Below are 19,906 nucleotides of genomic sequence, written 5' to 3'. Positions count from 1 at the left end.
ACATCCAGTGTATCGTATCTTGAGGAACAATATAGAGCCCTATGCTTATACAGTATATCCAGGAAGACTGCACTTATTAAGGTGGTTAACGATTTATTGATGGCTATGGATGCAGCTTCGATATCATTGTTGGTGTTGCTTGATTTGAGTGCAGTTTTTGATACAGTTGATCACTGTGTATTGTTGGAGAGAATTAAGAAATATTTTGATATAACTAGATTTGCTTTCATCGTTGAGATCATATGTGTTAGGTTGACTGCAGTGTGTTTATTATAACAACAAAACACCTGAATTCACAACTATGAAATATGGCACACCTTAGGGTTCTGCTCTGGGTCCACTATTGTTCTCTCTTTGCATCTCTTGTAGCTTCTCTTGATAAGATTATACAGAGCCATGAAATAAAATGTTGCTGCTGTGCTAAAGATATGCAGAATTATATGATTGTTTCTGTATATAGTAGGGTGGCACGGTAGATTAGTGGTTAGCACTGTTGCCTCATAGCAAGAAGGTCCTGGGATCGCTTCTTGCATGATCCTTTCTGTGTGGAGTTTGCATGTTCTTCCTGTGTTCATGTGGATTCCCTCTGGGTGCTCCAGCTTCCTCCTACTCGGAAAGACAGGCAGGTTAGGTGAATCGGAAACTTCCAATTGATCATAGGTGTGCATGCGAGTGTCAATGAGTTTGTCTATTTGTGCCGTTGTGAGAGACTGGCGTCCTGTCCAGTGTGTATCCTGTATCTCACCCTATGACTGCTGGGATAGGCTCCAGCCCCTCCCCTGTGACCCCTGATTGGAGTAAGCGTGTATAGAAAATGAATGAATTTATAATGTCTCTCAACGTGAGTCGTGCTTTTGCAGTGAATAATTGAATGTCTTCTAACTTCCTGCTTTTGAACAAAGATAAAGTAAGATGATTGTGCCAGATTGTGGCATCATTACTTAAGATCAGTTAACATTGTCTCTGGGTAACAAGTTAATAATTGTCTCAAGTGAACAAGTCAATAATCTTGCTGTGACCTTTAATCCAACTTTCTTTTGATTTACGCAGCAAGTAGGTCATTTGAACGGCCCATTTTCATTTGCTTATGTAATGTTTTGTTTCCTGGATTACCACTTAGGAGTATGAGATGTTTACAGATGGTTTTGAATACTGGTACTAGACTCTTGGCTAAAATTAGGACATTTGATCACAATCTGTTCTGGCTTTCCTTCACTGCCTTCCTGAAACTGGAAGACCTGATTTTTAAGGTCTGACATATAAGGCTCTAAATTAGTGCTTCAGTTAATTACATTGGGACCAATCGCTATGTGAGCATATGCAATGAACATATTGCAAAAACTGCCAAAGGAGCAATGAATAAAGAAATCATTTTATTTGCACATGCGATGGCATGAGGCGGGGTGCATCCTGGACAGGCTGCCAGTCTATCCCAGGACCACATATAGACAGACAAATTTAATCACATCCTCACTCACACCTACAGTCCGTTCAGTGTCCAGTTCACCTAACATGCATCCCTTTGGAGGTGGGAGGAAGCCGGAACACCTAGAGGGAACCCACACAAACACAGGGAAAACATGCAAACTCCACACAGAAAGGACCAGGTTTGACGCAAGCCTGGGACCTTCTCACTTTGAGGCAACAGTGCTGACCACTAATCCACTGTGCTCATGTCTCACTTTTATTGTTATTTTTTAAGAGCCAGTTTTTATAAGAGCCAGGCAGGTTTCTAATAGATCTAATAGATTCATGACCCCTTCAGATTTGTCTGTTTTTTTTTTTTTTATCCTTGATAGGGTCTGCTTTTTTTAGGGGGTCCTACAAGTTGCTCTAGTTGTTGTTAGTATTCACGCACTCTGCCTGTTTGCTTGAGGGACGAGAGTAAGGGCACCTGATTTGGGGATAAACACACTTATTCAGTAAAATTAACCATTGATTTTTGAATGTGTCACTGCAGTTATGAACACAGCCATGTCTGTAAACCAAGTGGAAAGCTTGAAAAATAAATAAATCAATCAATGTCATTGAAGGCTTCACTGGAGTTGTCTGGGTTGACTCCTGTCTGATCTGAGGGTAAGCCATACTCTGAAATCTGATGCCAATTTGCACAGACATGTCTGATCAACAACCAGACACAGAAGAAGCAAGTTTGGTTTTTAACAAGAGTGAATGTGTGCGGATGCTCTGGATTTATTACACAAGACAAAATGAGAGCCTTTTTCAAAATGGACTGCACAAAAACCATATGAAATGCAAGCTGTTTTTTTTTTTTTTTTTACATTTATGCAATGCAAAGCGTATCACCCAGCTCTACTATATATTTACATAAATGAGGGCATCTCTCTGTTGTACACTTTGACAGTGATACATAGTATCTACCTCCTTGAGAGTGTTCTTAACTATGCTATATGTTATGAAAGGGTTTTTCTTCACCAAGGAAACAATTCTATCATCTTGAGGCTTCTACTGTGGTCTTATCAGCCTTTTGGTGTTGCTTAGCTCGCTAGTACATTTCTTGTTTTTAAGATGTTCCCAAATAGTTGATGTGGGCACTCCTAAGGTTTCTGCATTCCCTCTGATAGGTTTAGTTTTTATATCCTAATTATGACCTTCTTCACTTGGATTGACATGTCTTTGAACAGCCTCAATGTAAATTCAACACTTGGAAACAATTCCAGCTCTTTTACCTACTTAATTTGGGGGAACAGGCCACATCTGGCAGTGAAAATGTGTCACTCAATTGTCCAAATACATATGGCCTCTGAAAGTAGAGTAATTATGTATAAATTTAACTGCAATTGCTAAATTGTTAATGCGGTATTTTTATTGAGCTGAAAATATATTTGATTAAATTAGAGCCACTCTGTGACCTGTTAAGTAGTGGGTTTAAAATAACAAAAAGCGCACACAAATATTGAGGTTCTGACTACAAAAAACAAATATACACAAATGCAGAGACCTTTCTTCTGACTCTGGACATGTGACCATTCTCATCATGCTTGAGCTAATTGCAGCTTTTCACACCTTCAGCCACTTCTTGCTCTTCCATCTGAAATGTTATCTCAGCTGGCACGGTTCACTGCTGGTTTAGGGCCTATCTCACCAACAGCCAACAATTTACCAGTATTATTAACTACACCTAATTGTTGCTTTATCCCAAGGCATTCCCCAGGGTTTGGTGCTTGGGACTCATCTGTTCATCCTCTGTATCTTTCTCTGTGGTCCCATACTACAAAAACACAATCTCTATTTCCTGTTAACGCTCATAATGTCCAGATATACATCCACACATAATCTATCACTGCAACAACCCTCTCCATACTGACAAAGTGCCTAACTGAAACTAAAGCCTGGATGCAAGATAACTTCCTCCAGTGATCAGTCTGCCATGGTTATCATCGCTACAAAATCCCTCACTGAGACCACCCACAACTTCTGCATCACCATTAATAACCCTACCCTGTTTCTGTCTTCCCACACCTGCAACCTTGGAGTAATTTTAGACAGTAATCTCACCTTTGAACATGTCAAAACCATTACTTGTCGCTGGCCATTACTATTTTTCTGCTGCTGAAATGTTAACAAATGCATTCATCAAAAATTTATCCAAAAATTAACTACTGCGACAGGATCCTTTGTGCTTCATCATCCAAAATTGTCAACAACAAAATTTAACACATATAGAACTCTGCTGCCTTTCTCCCCACTCATACCTGCACCTGTGACCACATCACACTTGTCCTTCAAAGCCTCCATAGCCTCCCTATTTCACAAGACATCCAGTTTAAAGTCCTCATCACCTACAAAGACCTTCATAACCAGTCCTCTTCCTACCTCACTGACCTGCTTCATCGCCATATTCCCTGCCACAACCTCTGCTAGATGCACCTGCTGTCACCACCACTTAAGGCTAAGCACCAAACCGCTAAGCTCCAAACAGTTTTCTTCTTTGCCTTATCAAAACACACCTGTTCAGATGTCTTCAGTCTTTTTTTTATTTTTATTTTTTTTTATGTGTTTCATTACCTCTGCCATTGAAGTTTGGTGGCGGTTATGTTTTCATCCCATTTGTCTGTCTGTGAACAGCCTGTAAAACACAATTTTTCATATAGCTTAATGAAATTTCATATCCTGATAGGCAAGAAAGGATTCAGTTTTCAAGGTCATAGGTCAAAGTCAGGAAAATATTGGGAAGATAGAAAAATCCCTATCCTTTAACACTGAACAAATTTTCAAACATTCATAACTGTCAAAAAAAAATACTGAATTTCTTTCATATTTGAGAGCGTTATGTAGGGTGGTATCCTTTATTGCCTGACAAAATTTGATCTGGATCTGAAACGGATTGTGGATTTTGTGGACATTTGAATTTAATATTGAAAAGCCCATTTGGTGCACATTTTGCATTATATTTGCAAACTGACACTCTCAATAAATAGATTAAGTTTGAGCCGCATGTGATCTATATTGCGGATTTAGCAGATATTTGATTTTAACATTGAAAAGCCCTTTTGAGCTATATTTTGTATTATATTTTTGCATATGAAAAGCCACTTCTGACAGGACTTTGACCTTGAAAATTTTTATCCAAGGTAAAAATTTGTGGAAATGGAAACTAGTGATGCTGAGGTTTGCTCTAGGCAGTGCTGTAGTTGTAATGTTTATGTAAAGTAGGGATGTCCCGATCCGATCACGTGATCGGAAATCGGGCCCGATCACGTGGTTTCAGACTTGATCGAAATCGGACGTTGCATCCCGATCAGGAATCCGATATAGATTTTATCCTCATTATTTTGATCAGCACTATTTCAGGCTCATTATTGCAGATTAATGGGCCTTTCACGCGTCGGAAGCATCAGAGGCGTGAGACGTGTTGGTGTTTAGAGGCGTCAGAAGCATCACTTTAGCTCGGCTTTTGATGTGACGCTTCTGACGGGAGCGCGCATTGCCGCTTGTCGGCAGGCTGACGCGGTCAAAGTTTAACCCAATCTTTTTGTTTTTAATTGAACAAAAGAAAAAACATAAGTTCAACCGGACAGAGGTGGGGGGATTTACGCGCGCAAAGTTTCTTTCGCAGGACTGCTGTTGGTGTGTTTACGCGCTCAGCCTGACGCCTCAATGGAATGACAAGAGGATGATGGACACTTTCCCACCGAAACTCTTGCTCAGTCATCCTTCCGTGCGCAGCAGGACCCGGTGCTGACCAAGTCCTCAGGACGACGATCTGTCATCTGATTAACAAAAAGAAAAAATAAATTGTCCTGTGATCGTTTGTCTGCAAAACGGAGCGAGAGATGGTGTGCGCACGAGCGACGTGCACACTCATCACATTTAGGAGCGCGTCTTAAAGAGCTTCCGTCTTCATTCACGTTCACTGCGCTGCTCTAAACTTGTTGAACACTGATAAAGCATCAGAGGGGGACACTGAGGACTGTCAGGATGCAAATGTAAGTTGTTTTTTTTTCGTTTTCAAGTTGACTTTTGAACTTTCGACGCTCTGAGCTGTGAAGTAGCTTCGCGCTATCCAGTAGGAACGACGCGTCGGGCCAAAACATGGAAGACTAGTGGCAGAAACCACTGATCTGTACAAATGGTAAATGGACTGCATTTATATAGCGCTTTTCCATCTGCATCAGACGCTCAAAGCACTTTACAATTATGACTCACATTCACCCCGATGTCAGGGTGCTGCCATATAAGGTGCTCACTACACACCGGGAGCAATAGGGGATTAAAGACCTTGCCCAAGGGACCTTAGTGATTTTCCAGTCAGGAGGGGATTTGAACCACAGATCAGTGCAGAAACCACATGTTTGAAGAAAAATCCTTGGAAATGTTTTTTGTTGTTGTTTGTTACCTCAAAATTTCTGATTACTGTTTAAAAAAGTTTAGAAGACTTGTAATTAAAATAGCTAAATCAATAAATGGTTCTTTAAAAACCTTTCATCTATAAATTAAAACCACCTGTTATTTCCGATTAGATAATTTCTTGTTTAACACAAGGAACCTTTGACATTTTTTTAAGACAAATAAAATAACATGGAAATTTGTACATTTTTGAAGTCTGGTAGATTATTACTTGATTGTTCAAGCTACCTCAAGGAGAAGTGCACTGTTTAAAGCGCCTTGGGGCAACTGTTTGTTGTGATTTGGCGCTATATAAAAAAATTGATTGATTGAAATAATAAAATAAGGTGATTAAAATGAAATTATTATATATTTAGCATTTGTTCATTGTTCATTCAGTTTTTAAAGTATCAGATCGGGACTCGGTATCGGCAGATACTCAAAATCAGATGACTCGGAATCGGATCGGGGCCAAAAAAACCTGATCGGGACATCCCTAATGTAAAGTGTATTTGGGTGTTTTAATTAGACCAAAGTAGTCACGCAAAAACTCACAGCTTCAATGTAAAAAAAGTGTATTTAATGGTTAGTTATCAATGTTTCAATGTCATAGCCTTTCTCAGGGTGTCAAAATGTGGTTGTCTCACACACAAGCGTTACCGGTATATAAGGAAAGGTACACAGGTGTTCTGTTTCATTCCTCCTGACCACCAGAGGGCGGTGCTTTAGCACCTGGATAACTACATGTGCGCAGCACAGAGGTCGAGAATATATACCAACAAACTCACGCCATTGGATGTGACCTGGATGACGTCACTAGTTGTCTTTATATACCAGACGCACCCAGCACTCACTTTTTTTCAACATTCTCGCATTCTTAGAGGTTGAGAACGCATTTAGCTACGATTGTAGCGAGACACGCCTTCACCGTTTTTTGTATTCTTTGACTGACGCCTGTCGTGAGTACACCTTCCTAAACGCCTGGTGCGCGCCTTTGCCGCTGCCCTGCTGGGTATTTTTCTCTGTGCACATTAGCTGTGTTGTTTCGACGAAAGCTGGCTATTTGTTTAGTTGTGTCACTAACCCCGTTAAGTACGTGGTAGTGTGTGTATCAGAACCAGTATAGTGTACTGTGTTGGGCTTGCCGTGAGTGTTTTCCACTCCTTGAAGTACTTCGTCTGCACTGCCGCCATTTTGCTAAGTTTAACAGCTCTGCTAGCAGCTAGTGTGTCGTCGTTGCTCTAAGTGACTTAGCACTTGGGCTGTGAGTTTTTCGGCTGTGTGCATCGTGTTATTACTGTGGCTGTGAGCATTTCACGCTCCGGGCGTTGTATTAGCTTTTACACTGTGAGTGTTTCACGCTCCGTGCCTCATGCCGAGTCTGTGGCTTGAGTGCTTCACGCGCCGTGCCTCGTGTCAAGTCGACGGCTGTGAGTGCTTCACGCTCCGTGCCTCGTGTTACTATTTACACTGCGTGTGATTCACGCTTTGTCTTTCCATCTGTAATCGTCAGGGCTTGCGTTAGCCATCTGCACGCAGTCCACAATATTGACAGGGCCTTTGTTGCATGGCTGTAGTACCTGTTTGGCTCCTTTGAGCCCAGATGATGGACATATGTTTTGCCGCTCCTGTCTTGGGATTGGACACCTGAGGGAAGCCCTGACTGGCGATGCCTGCCTTAATTGTGCCACTGCATGCCACTGGCAGAGAGATCTGCTGGACTTGCGGCATTGGAAAGTAGAATATCTAGTGCGACTTTGGCCTCCAGCCCCAGGAAGGAACCAAAGCGCCGTCAACGCCCACATGCAGGAGCCCCTTCTGCTAAGAAGGTGACTCGTGACCATGCTTTGGCTGAAACGGTCGAAATGTTGACTTCTGAGTTTGCTCAGATTAAGTCCTTGCTTCTGAATCTACAGCCTAGGGATGCAGTGACAGTTCCTGTTGTCCCTAATGAGGCTGATCAGACCAATGTAGTTACTCAGCAGGAGGAAGATGTCGTGTCTATTGCTGCGACTGATTCCTTGTACATGACAAGTGATATAAACTGTGTGGAGGATGAGGATGAGAGGGGTCTTTCTCCAAGCCATTCATTAGTGGGCTCTCACACCTCTGAGGCAGAGTCCCTGCCGCAAACCAGACCTGGACTATCCTTTGTCAAGCAAGCTGTTCAGTTGGCTTTATCCAGGCTTGGGGTCGACAATCCCCCTGCGGAAACCATCACTTCAAGTGCCTTTTTCAAAGCCACTCAGAAGCCTGAGTTCAACGTTCCAGTTTCACAACCATATCTCGAGGAGCTCCACCGATGTTGGGCAGACCCCAAATCATTGACCCATCTATCGCAGAACTGCAGAGCCCTTAGCTCTATGTGTGATTTGGCGCAGTATGGTCTGAACCGTATGGCCGCCGTTGACAGCATTATTGCGAACCTGGTTGTGGCTCCAGCTGATGCTGCTCGGCTGGATGCCCGCTGCCCACGACCTCAGTGTTGACTGATGACCTCCTCACTATGACATAGCTGCTCACATCGGTCGCCTAGGCAACTCACTGTCCCATTTAGTCCTTGTCCTGTCAAAGTCTTTAAGGGAGGCAGAGGTTGATGATGCTACACAAAGTCTTAGTGATGCCTCACTCCAGACCTTTGTTTATATGTCCAGAGAGCTTGGCAGACTGATGTCAACCCTTACCATCACTAGATGTCAGGTGTGGCTTGCGCAGTCCCCCCTGTCCGAATCCTGCAGAGGCACACTCCGTTCGCTGCCAGTTCTTCCAGGCCAAGTATTTGGACCTGCGGCCCAACAAACTTTGGAGCATGCTGTTGAGGCTAGTAAATCTCGCCAACAGTTTGTTGACCTACACCGGTCTTCCAGACCTCAGCCAGTCAGACGTCCGACAGCTTTTCACTCTACATCCAGGCTTCCGCCGCTCCCCAGAGCTTGCACGTTCTTCGCAGTTGAGGGCCAGCTCTCCAGTGGCCTGCTTTCGGGAGCCTACGGGCAGACCCCCGAGAACTGAACGGTTTCACAGAGCTTCCAGTATTGCGCCCAGAGGTCCTCAGGATGCGAGGCAGAGGTTGGTCTGGTCTGACTGCCAACGTTTGGCCCCCAGCCATTTTCACGAAATCAACTCAGCCACTGGGAGGCTCAGTTCAAGACCCATGGTCATTTCAACCTTGTTCGAAGGTTACAGAATTCAGTTTCAGATATCTTCCTCCAGAGTTCAGTGGGGTGAGGATGACTGTTTGTTTCCGACGGTGCAGTCTGCCACCCTACACGGGAGATTTTGGAAATCCTGGAGAAGGGGGCCATAGAGTCTGTTCACAGTTCAGACCAGCTCATGGGGTTCTAGTAAATTTACTTCCTTGTTGCAAAGAGGATGGCGGCTTTCGTCCTGTCCCGATCTCCAACATCTGAATCGTTATATCAAAGTGCTGCAGTTTCACATGCTCTGCACAGTAGACGTCCTTCAAACTATCACACCAGGAGACTGGTTCACAAGTGTTGACTTAAAAGACGCCTATTTCCATGTGCCAGTGGCGCCTCGTCACAGTCAGTTTCTCCGCTTGCTTTCGAAGGTCAGGCATACCGTCAGGGTGTTCCTTCAGCCTCTATTCACCCCTCGTACATTACCAGATGTTTGGCTGCAGTACTAGCCCACTGCAAGCTCTGGATAAGGATCCTACCCTACTAGAACGATTGGCTTGTCTGCGCTCCGACTCAGGAGCAGGTGCAGAACGACACAGCTCTCCTACTGAACCATGTCTCTCAGTTAGGACTCACAGTGAACTTTGCAAAGAGTTCTCTTGTTTCCAGTCAACAAATGACCTTCATTGGCATTGCCATCAACTCCCTGACTATGACTGCATCGCCATCCCCACAGAGAGTGGACGATGTAATTCGTCTCTGTTTCACCATTCAACTGGCTGTTGCCTTTAGGTTTGCTGCTCCAGTTGATGGGCAAATTGACTGCAATGTCGCTAGTGGTACCTTGGACTTCTGTTCTTACGTCCCCTACAGATTGGATCAACAACCTAGGCCTCAACTTCAAAGTTGCATCAGCACAGGCTTGTACGACTCTCAACCAGTGCCTTCTGCACCTCAGACCCTGGGGAACGTGGACTTCATCTGCAAGAGTGTCCCTCTTGGCTCCGTCCCTTCTCACCAAGAGGTGGTTGTTACAGATGCATCACTCAAAGGTTGGGGGGCCGTGTGGAATCACAGGATGGTGAGGGGTGTCTGGAGTTTTCAGGAGAGACTCCAACACATAAACGTGCTGGAGCTTTGCGCTGTGCGACTGGCTCTCCCGACAGCCTGCTGGGGCAGGATGCATTGGCTCACCCGTGGCCGGATTGCCTCCTTTATGCCTTCCCTCCTCTCCCGCTGCTGAGTTGGACACTGCACAGGATAGATCACAGCAGCCACAGGGTGCTGCTGGTTGCCTCCATTCTGCCAGGGGAGGATTTGGTTTCCCATTATTTACAATTCCTCGAGGGGGAACCTGGGCTCTCCCGGAGAGGAAGGATTTGTTGTCACAGCTACAGGGGAGGATTTGGCACCTCACCCAGAACGCCTTCACTGTATGTGTGGCTGTTGAGGGGCCGACTCCTTGTTAAGTTCTTGTGACTAGCTGTTGTTCAGACTATCCTTAATTCACGTGCTGCTTCTACAGGGCTTTGTATGACAACAGATGGAAGCTGTTTGGGCGCGGTGGTGTGAGAACCAAAGTTAGACCCGGAGCATTGCCCTGTGCCTATTCTCCTCAAATATTTACAAGAACAGCTGGAGAAAGGACTTTCTGTCGCTACCTTGAAGGTTTATGTTGTTGCAATCTTTGCCTGGCACATCTACGTTGATGGCAGGTCAGTGGTTTCATACCTTTTAGTGTGTCGTTTTTTGAAAGGTGCTCTACGTTTGCGGCCTCCAAGGCTGGCACGCGTACCTTCATGGGACCTTCCTCTAGTCATGGAGGGTTTAAGCTTATCCCCTTTTGAACCAGTTGAAAGTGCTGATCTTAAATGGGTGTCAGTGAAGACTGCCTTTCTACTTGCACTGTCTTCGGCTAAGCAGGTGGGAGAGTTCCATGCCCTATCAGTCGCTGGGGACTGTTTGTGATGGAATTCTGACGGATCTGGGGTTTTTCATGTTAACCAGCCAGTTTCCTTGGCTGTGTATGCCCCGCATTCTGATTCAGGATTATCTGTTTCAGGTTCCCTGTGTCCTGTCCGAATGTTGAAGCAGTACATTAGTGCGACTGCCTGGATGCGGAAAACGGATGCCCTGTTTGTGTGTTACGGTGATCACAAAAGAGGTTGTGCTGTCTCAAAGCAGCGACTCTCGCATTGGGTCGTGGATGCCATTTTACAAGTATACAGGTCCAGAGATCTTCAGCCTCCTAAGGTTACGTGCCATTCCACCAGAGGGGTGTCAACCTCCTGGGCTGCACTGAGAGGTGTCCCTTTGAGTGATATTTGTGCTGCTGCTACGTGGGCTTCGTCCTGTACCTTCGCCCGCTATTACAGACTGAATGTGGCTGCTCCTCCTGCGGTGACTTCGGCGGTGTTGTCTGCCTCCACTCCCCACTGCTGATGCGAGGTGAGTGTGACTCTTCGTGACATTGTTGGTATTAAGTCATCCAGGTGCTAAAGCATCGCCCTCTGGCGGTCAGGAGGAATGAAATAGAACAAGAGTTATGAATGTAACTACGGTTCTATGAATTCCGGATGACCGCCAGAGTTGCTTGTCACTCAGAGTCTTGCGAGTTCATTCCGAAAAGAAGCGAACGCTGGGTGCGTCTGGTATATAAAGACAACCAGTGACGTCACCCAGGTCACATCCAATTGCGTGACTTTGTTGGTATATATTCTCGACCTCTGTGCTTTAGCACATGTAGTTATCCAGGTGCTAAAGCACCGCCCTCTGGCGGTCATCCGGAATTCATAGAACTGTAGTTACATTCGTAACTCTCGTTCTATTTCATTCCTCCTGATCGCCAGAGGGCGGTGCTTTAGTTACATTCGTAACTCTTGTTTTTAGTAATGACTCTAAAGCTGTGGATTGTATCCAATTGGTATTCAGTTCTACACTTTACATTTATCATAAAAAATAAAGAGAAATGCAAAAAAATACCCACCATCAGGAAAAAAACAGACAATCAAAACAGAAAATGCAAAACCCTTCAAAGAGAGTCAACAGTGAATATCAAACCATATAATATGTAAATGTAAAAGAAACTAACAAATTTAAAAGAGTAATCAATATCATAATAAAACAATGATAAATGAATAAGAATTCTCTGGTGTCTCTGTGTGAAGTGTCCTGTGGGTTATAGATTTCATTTTTGGGCAATTGGGGTTTATATGATTGAAGGTTCTGTTATGTCTTGGCAGAGGTATGAGCTAGGAATGTGACTTGAGTACCAATTCCAGTTAAGAACTGCTTCCAAATTTTTACATTCCATTGGAATCATATGCCTCAGGTATTCCCCCTTGTCTTTGTCAATGCTGGCATTTTTTTTGGAACAGCTCTGCATTCCAAAAACCTATGTGTCTTGACATTAGTTGTAATGCCATGAACATTAAACTTTGCATCTAGCAACAAGGAGAACAGCACTGATTCTGAAAACCTATGGAGGCCTGCATTCTACCACACAGAAATTTGATCAGGAATTAATAAATTAAAAAAGGACCTATAAGCAGAATTGATAATGTTATTGATAAACTTTTATGTTTCCCATCTTGAATATGAACTATACTGAGTGTTTCAACATACAGTTGCTGTGAAAAGATAGTGGTATTATTGTCAACCTGAAATCACATCAGCTAGCCTATAACACAGCAGGAAGAACAAATAACATATGCAAAGAGACTTCTCAGACCACACCTGTAGCTTAATCAACATCTCTATTGTCCACAGTGAATTACACTGTGAGCTAACAGGCATATTTTTTCGTGCTGTTGATTTGTTTCGATTTGACCTTCCTCACTAGTGATCCATCTGCTGAGTGTAGCTGCGTATTTAACAATATTCTGGCAAAATGTGGGTACCTGTATTTTTTACACCGTTGTATTGGTAACTGTATTTTCACAAGTTGTACCTATCTAAAATAAATACGTAGATAAATACCTCTTCATGGGGGGGACAAAACATAAGTTGTACTGGAGTATAAATCACACCTTTTTCTGTATTATCAACTATTTAATTTTGGATTTTTGTATGTTGTTGTAGTGTACTTATTATTGGTATTTATTATTTTATTATTGGAGTTTGTTTTGTTTAGTGCTTTGATTATTGGGAAAGTCCTATACAAATAGCTATAGTAAGCTGGACTGGTGTTGCAGACCGAACAGTCCCCCTATAAATGAGTCCGCCCTGCCTCCACTGCGCATGCATCATTTCAGACCACAGTAGCATGTCTGAGACAGTCTCGTCATTCAAAGTGATCGAATGCTTTGGTTTAATGGATTATTCTAAAGTTAGTTTTAAGCAGAAATGAGGCGATACTCCGTGACGCTTTGAAATGAACGACACCCAGTGAATGCAACAGCTAGCAGCTTATGTAGCCGCATCGCTCTGATCGCTTCCTTCATCTTTTATGATGAAATAATGCTGAATTTATGTGGAAATGATTGTTGTACAAAAGCTTCAGATATATGTCGCTGAGATAGATGATGACTGGAGTGCAGTTTTAAGCAGAAACAAGGTGATAATGCGTTAACTGCGGCTGATGACGCATGCGCAGTGAAGGCAGGGTGGACCAATTTTTACAAGGATAAAATGATGAATTCCTGAAGCACAAAATGTATCAAAGATTATTACTCACATTACTCGGATTAACAGGGGAATTACATCAGTTGTTTGAACAGCACCATAAAGAAGCCATCCAGTATTGAGACACATGTTTAAAAGTCAATATATGTAGTCACTTTAATCAAAATAATTGCCTGCAGTGTTGCAGCATGCATTCCAAAAACGATGTATCACCAGAATTGTCCATCGTGGGGTTTAAGCTCCTCTGACTAATGTGTTAATTTCATCCGCTGTACTTTTAATATGTAATATTATGTGTGATTTTGTTAATGGTTTTGTAGAGCCAAGGGGCGGGGGTTGAAATTTGTCAGTTAAACTCCTCTTTATTATCTTATTTTTCAGGTACAAGTGAAAAGACTCCTTCTTACTTTGGGGACAGTACAGTGGAAACACTTTCTCCAGCAGATTCAGAAAATGTTACAGAAATGATAGCAGCGCAGGATTTGCAAACAGATTTCCAGCTTCCACAGTAAGAATTAAACTACACAGATTTGGTAGCATGCTTCAAAATATGCATTTTAATGTATTATGTGTATGTAAAGTATAGTGGCTGTCATTTGAACCTTAGAATTGTGAAATGTTATTTTTCTAGTTTGTTCTGGTTGTGATGCCTTTTTGTGTTGTGGACAGAGAGGCAGAATCTCAGTTGTCTCCAGATACTGACCTTGAGGATCCAGACAGCAAAAATGCCAAGACCGGAAAAGGCGTGGTATGTTTTTTTAACCTGACAGCTTGCTTTGTTCATTTTCATTGTGTTCATTCATATTCAGTGTAACAGGTAGGCTAGAACCAATTTCAAGATGCTTTTAAGTTGACTTAAATTATCCAAGGTCCACAGGCCAGTTTGTATCCTACCAGTGGAGTCAGTTGAAGAAAGAAAGAGATAACTCAGGAGAGCCTCGCTGAATCAAACGTATCACATTCTAGGTCTGTCCTGGCTTTTTACAGGGGTTTACCAAAGCTTTACAATGTCTGCTGCATTCCTAAAGTTGAAATTCTAACCATGAGTCTGAGAAAAGAAAGTAGGAAAAGGGGGAACAAAGAAGTAAGTCCTATATTAGCCCTGAGGCCCGTTGGTGCACGTGCTTATCCCAAGATTTTGTAGTGTGAAGTGGATTACAGTCTAAAAGTTCCTCGAGATGAGACACCACCCAGTGGTGGTACCCACTAGGGCCTGACTGATGCGTGTTTTTTGGGGGGCACAGGTATTAGGGATTAAAAAAAAGTTTACGATGCTAATATATGTGCGGATTTTATAAAAAATGGCAATGGTTCTGAACATTTTGTTATCAGACCCTTATGACAAAGAACTGTAATTGAGGCTTGATGTTTTGCAGATTAAATGTGAACTTCATTATAAATAAATGTAACCAACAACCAACCAATCATGCTTAGGGTTGGGTATTGAGAACCGGTTCTTTTCGGTGTTGCTAAGAACTTAGCTAGCTGCATGTGCCTAATATTTGGGGAAAATGAGCGAGACAAGAGCTGCATGGAGCCACACATCTGGCTCTCAGTCTCTTCCTCCTCGCTGTGCCACTCCATGGCACAGAGCCCAACGAAGCATGCAATCACAAAGTTCTTCTGCTGTGGATTTTGAGGAGCAAACTGGAGCGATCTGAATTGTTGAGCAGCTGACGGTTGGATATGGGTGTGTGTGGGTGTGTGTGTGTGGAGAGAATTCCCCTCATTCACAACGTGACAGAACTTAACAATGCGCTATTAAGTCTGGGTCCCACCGAATAATGAAGGATGAATAAGGAGCCACGCCGCCTGTTTTTTTTGCTGCGTGAGGTATCGTGGGAGTTTCGTGGCTCTGAGTGGCTCTTAGAGGCATTATCTTCAGTTAACGAGGCTCCTCTGAGCGTGGCGCTAATTTCAAGAAGTTCAAAATTTAGCAACAACAGCGTGGCACAGTTTGTGTACGAGTTACTGTGATGGCTTAGAGGCATTTGCGTGGTGCTTACGAGTCTGCTAAAAGCCCATTATCCCTGCACCTGGCAGCTACGCAGTACCTGAGAGGCTATTTTTGGAGCAGCTCTCCTCTTGCGCACACAATTCCACCTCCTCTGTGCGCTGGACTCTATATAAAATAATTATTTTGTTGCGGATTAATCATTTTATGCCAAGCGTTGGATGCTGAAAACACCTGTAATCGCTTCTGGAATCACAGAGGACTGTTTCATCTGGACGCTTTTTTCCTCTCTTTCCTGCTCCATGTGGAATTTATTTTAAACAGCTTAAGGTAACTTTTTAATATTTTTTTTTTATAGCTTGATAAAACAGTTCCTAGCTGTAAAAGTATGTCTGTTTTATGTTGATGTCTGTTGTATGTAAAAGTATGTTGATTTAATATCTTGATAATGGATCACATGAACCCCGCTGTGTGTGCGCACTGAGGCAGTGACTCATCATCACGCTTCAAACGAGTATTTAGGCAGAACGCCAGGTCACAAAATAGTGATTTTTTTCAGTCAATATTGGACGAACACAAAGTTAAAATTTGGGTGACTGTGTGAAAGTGGATGTGTAGCTAAGGAAGAAATAACGCCAGTGAAGTCACTAAAGGCAGCGCAGAAGCTGTGCAGCCACACAGAAGGACAATGCGCAAAAGACCGATTTTGAAGACATAACACAAAGTTAAAAGTTGTATCATGGTGACTTGTAAGCTGCAGAAGAAATAAACAAATATATATATATATATATATACCCTGCAATTTTGCAAGTTCTCCCACTTAGAAATCATGGAGGGGTCTGAAATTTGCATCTTGGGTGCATGTCCACTGTGAGAGACATAATCAAAAAAAAAAAAAAAAAAAAAAATCCGTAAACCACAATGTATGATTTTTTTAAATAATTTATTTGTATGTTACTGCTGCAAATAAGTATTTGAACACCTACCAACCAGCAAGAATTCTGGCTCTCACAGATCTGTTAATTTTACTTTAAGAAGCCCTCTTATTCTGCACTCTTTACCTGTATTAATTGCACCTGTTTGAACTTGTTACTTGTATAAAAGACACATGTTCACACACACAATCAATCACACTCCAACCTGTCCACATAGCCAAGACCAAAGAGCTGTCTAAGGACACCAGGGACAAAACTGTAGACCTACACAAGCCTGGGATGGACTACAGGACAACAGGCAAGCAGCTTGGTAGAAGACAACAACTGTTATGATTATTTATTAGAAAGTGGAAGAAACACAAGATGACTGTCAATCTCCCTCGGTCTGGGATTCCATACAAGATCTCACTTTGTGGGGTAAGGATGATTCTGAGAAAGCTCAGAACTACACAGCAGGACCTGGTCAGTGACCTGAAGAGAGCTGGGACCACAGTCACAAAGATTACATTAGTAACACATGATGCTGTCATGGTTTAAAATCCTGCAGGGCAGCAAGGTCCCCCTGCTCAAGCCAGCACATGTCCAGGCCCATTTGAAGTTCACCAGTGACCATCTGGATGATGCAGAGGAGGCATTGGAGAAGGTCATGTGGTCAGATGAGACCAGAATAGAGCTTTTTGGAATCAACTCCACTTACCATGTTTAGAGGATGAGAACAACCCCAAGAAAACCACCCCAACCGTGAAGCATGGGGGTGGAAACATCATACTCTGGGGGTGGTCTTCTGCAAAGGGGACAGGACGACTGCACCGTATTGAAGGGAGGATGGATGGGGTCATGTATTGCGGGATTTTGGCAAACAACCTCCTTCCCTCAGTAAGAGCTTTGAAGATAGGTCATGGCTGGGTCTTCCAGCATGACAATGACCCCAAACACACAGCCAGGGCAACTAAGGAGGGGCTCTGTAAGAAGCATTTCAAGGTCCTGGAGTGGTCTGGCCAGTCTCCAGACCTGAACACAATAGAAAATCTTTGGAGGGAGCTGAAACTCCAAACCTGAAAGATTTGGAGAGGATCTGTATGGAGAAGTGGACCAAAATCCCTGCTGCAGTGTGTGCAAACCTGGTGAAAAACTACAGGAAAAGTTTGACCTCTGTAATTGCAAACAAAGGCTACTGTACCAAATATTAACATTGATTTTCACAGGTGTTCAAATACTTATTTGCAGCAGTAACATACAAATAAATTATTAAAAAATCATACATTGTGATTTCTGGATTTTTGTTTTTTTAGATTATGTCTCTCACAATGGACATGCACCCAAGATGAAAATTTCAGACCCCTCCATGATTTCTAAGTGGGAGAACTTGCAAAATCGCAGGGTGTTCAAATACTTATTTTCCTCACTCTATATATATATATATATATATATATATATATATATATATATATGAGGTCTATTAGAAAAGTATCCAACCTTATTTAAAAAAAAAACAAAACATTGGATTTGAATCACGTGTGGTTGCGTGAGCCAACCTTGAACCTTCATGCGCATGCGTGATTTTTTTCACGCCTGTCGGTTGCGTCATTCGCCTGTGAGCAGGCTTTGAGTGAGGAGTGGTCCAGTCCTCTCGGCGGATTTTCATTGTCAGGGAAATGGCTGAGAGACTGCCACTTTGCTTGATCAAATTTTTTTTAGAAACTGTGAGGCACATCCATGTGGACACCATTCGAGAAATTCAGGTGGTTTTTGGTGAAAATGTTATGGGCTTCAAAGACATTAAGGGATGTTACTGTCCCTTTAAGGACGGCCCACAGCAGCTGTGGGGCGCGCTGCGCTCCAGCTGCCATCGACAGGCTGAGCGACCATTTCATTTCTAAACGGATCGCTCTGTGGATCCGTGACCATCGTGTGCAATTTCTCTGGTTATCACAAGAGCTGGACATCAACTATTTTCCTGCAGATTTCACTTTTAACAAGAGATTTTGTCATGGAAAGCCGAGCGGACGCTTCGCGCGTCACGATGGATGCTGCTGGACCGACACAAAACCACCTCCGTTTTGGTCTCACAGGACGGCTTTGAGATGTCGTTCAGACAGCTGTCGGTGGTTTTTCAGTCGAGTGATTATCCAAGAAATTATGGACGAGCCTGGACATTCCTGAACATGTTCTGTGACGCTTCATCACGGCGTTGCTTTGCGCGTCGCGGGTGCCGCGACGTGCGGAAATCCTCCGCACGTCTGTCTCAATTTGCCGAAAAAGTGCTGATGTCCACATCTTTTCACAATTCTTGTGCTCGTCCAGACGACGTCCTGGATAAAACACAGCGTCCAGTTCACTTTTAACGAGGAGTTTTTGTCATGGAAAGGAGCGGACGCTTCGCGCGTCACGACGGCAAGAGAGACAAAGAACACCTCTGTTTCGGAGTGCCAGAAGGACAAGCTGGGACATGCCTTTCAGTGCTTACCAGTCGAGTGAGTATCAGAGAAATTGTGGAGAGCTGGACATGTCCCAGCTTGTCCTTCTGGCACTCCGAAACGGAGGTGTTCTTTGTCTCTCTTGCCGTCGTGACGCGCGAAGCGTCCGCTCCTCTTTCCATGACAAAAACTCCTGTAACAGTGGAATGTGGCGTTCATTTCCAAACTGGACGCTGTGTTTTATCTGGGACATCGTCTGACTAGCACAGGAATTGTGAAAAGACGTGGACATCAGCACTTTTTCGGCACATTGAGACAGACATGCGGAGGAATTCCGCGCGTCGCGGCGGTGCCGCATGGTGCACAGCAATGCCGTGATGAAGCCTCACGGGACATGTTCTGGCATGTTCAGGCACATCCACAATTTCTCAGATAATCACTCTGATAGAAAAACCACCGACAGCTGTCTGAATGCCATCTCAAAGCCGTCCTGTGAGACCAAAACGGAGGTGTTCCTTTGTCTCGCTCCATCAGCAAATCGGTCGTGACGCGCGAAGCCTCTGCTCGGCTTTCCATGACAACATCTCTTGTTAAAAGTGAAATCTGCCGGAAAATGGTTGATGTCCAGCTCTTGTGATAACCAGAGAAAGTGCACACAACGTTCCGGCTCCACAGAGCCATCCTTTTAGAAATGATCCGGTGGTTTGTGGCTCTCGATGGCGGCACGGAGCGCGGCTCGCCGAGCGTCCTTAAAGCCGTCCTTAAAGCTGTAATAAGAGTCCTTATTCTCTGTGAAGCCCATAAAATTTTCACCGAAAGCCAGATAAATTTTTCGAATGGTTTCCAGCTGCCAGTCTCTAACACTTTCTGAAAAAATTTTGATGGAAAAAAAGCCCAAATTATTCCGCCATTTCCTGACAATGAAAATCCGCCAAGGGGGTGGACCACTCCTCACTCAAAGCCTGCTCACAGGCGAATGACGCAACC

At 43.6% G+C, this 19,906-nt stretch overlaps 1 protein-coding gene across 2 annotated transcripts in view; it reads left to right on the top strand.

Annotated features, from left to right (window-relative positions):
* Nucleotides 1–19,906, top strand: part of LOC117517599 (cohesin subunit SA-2-like) — an 84,173-nt gene that overhangs the window by 15,677 nt on the left and 48,590 nt on the right. For both annotated transcript variants that reach the window (XM_034178687.1, XM_034178686.1), the window contains exons 2-3: nt 13,995–14,121; nt 14,283–14,361. In XM_034178687.1, the coding sequence (XP_034034578.1) occupies nt 14,078–14,121; nt 14,283–14,361 (123 nt within the window). In that variant the 5' untranslated portion in view covers nt 13,995–14,077. The remainder of the gene's footprint in view (nt 1–13,994; nt 14,122–14,282; nt 14,362–19,906) is intronic.

Source organism: Thalassophryne amazonica, chromosome 9 (assembly GCF_902500255.1).
Source record: "Thalassophryne amazonica chromosome 9, fThaAma1.1, whole genome shotgun sequence".
Lineage (NCBI taxonomy): Eukaryota > Metazoa > Chordata > Actinopteri > Batrachoidiformes > Batrachoididae > Thalassophryne > Thalassophryne amazonica.
The sequence above is the reverse complement of the archived record's forward strand: the minus strand, read 5'-3'. Positions and strand labels throughout refer to the sequence as shown.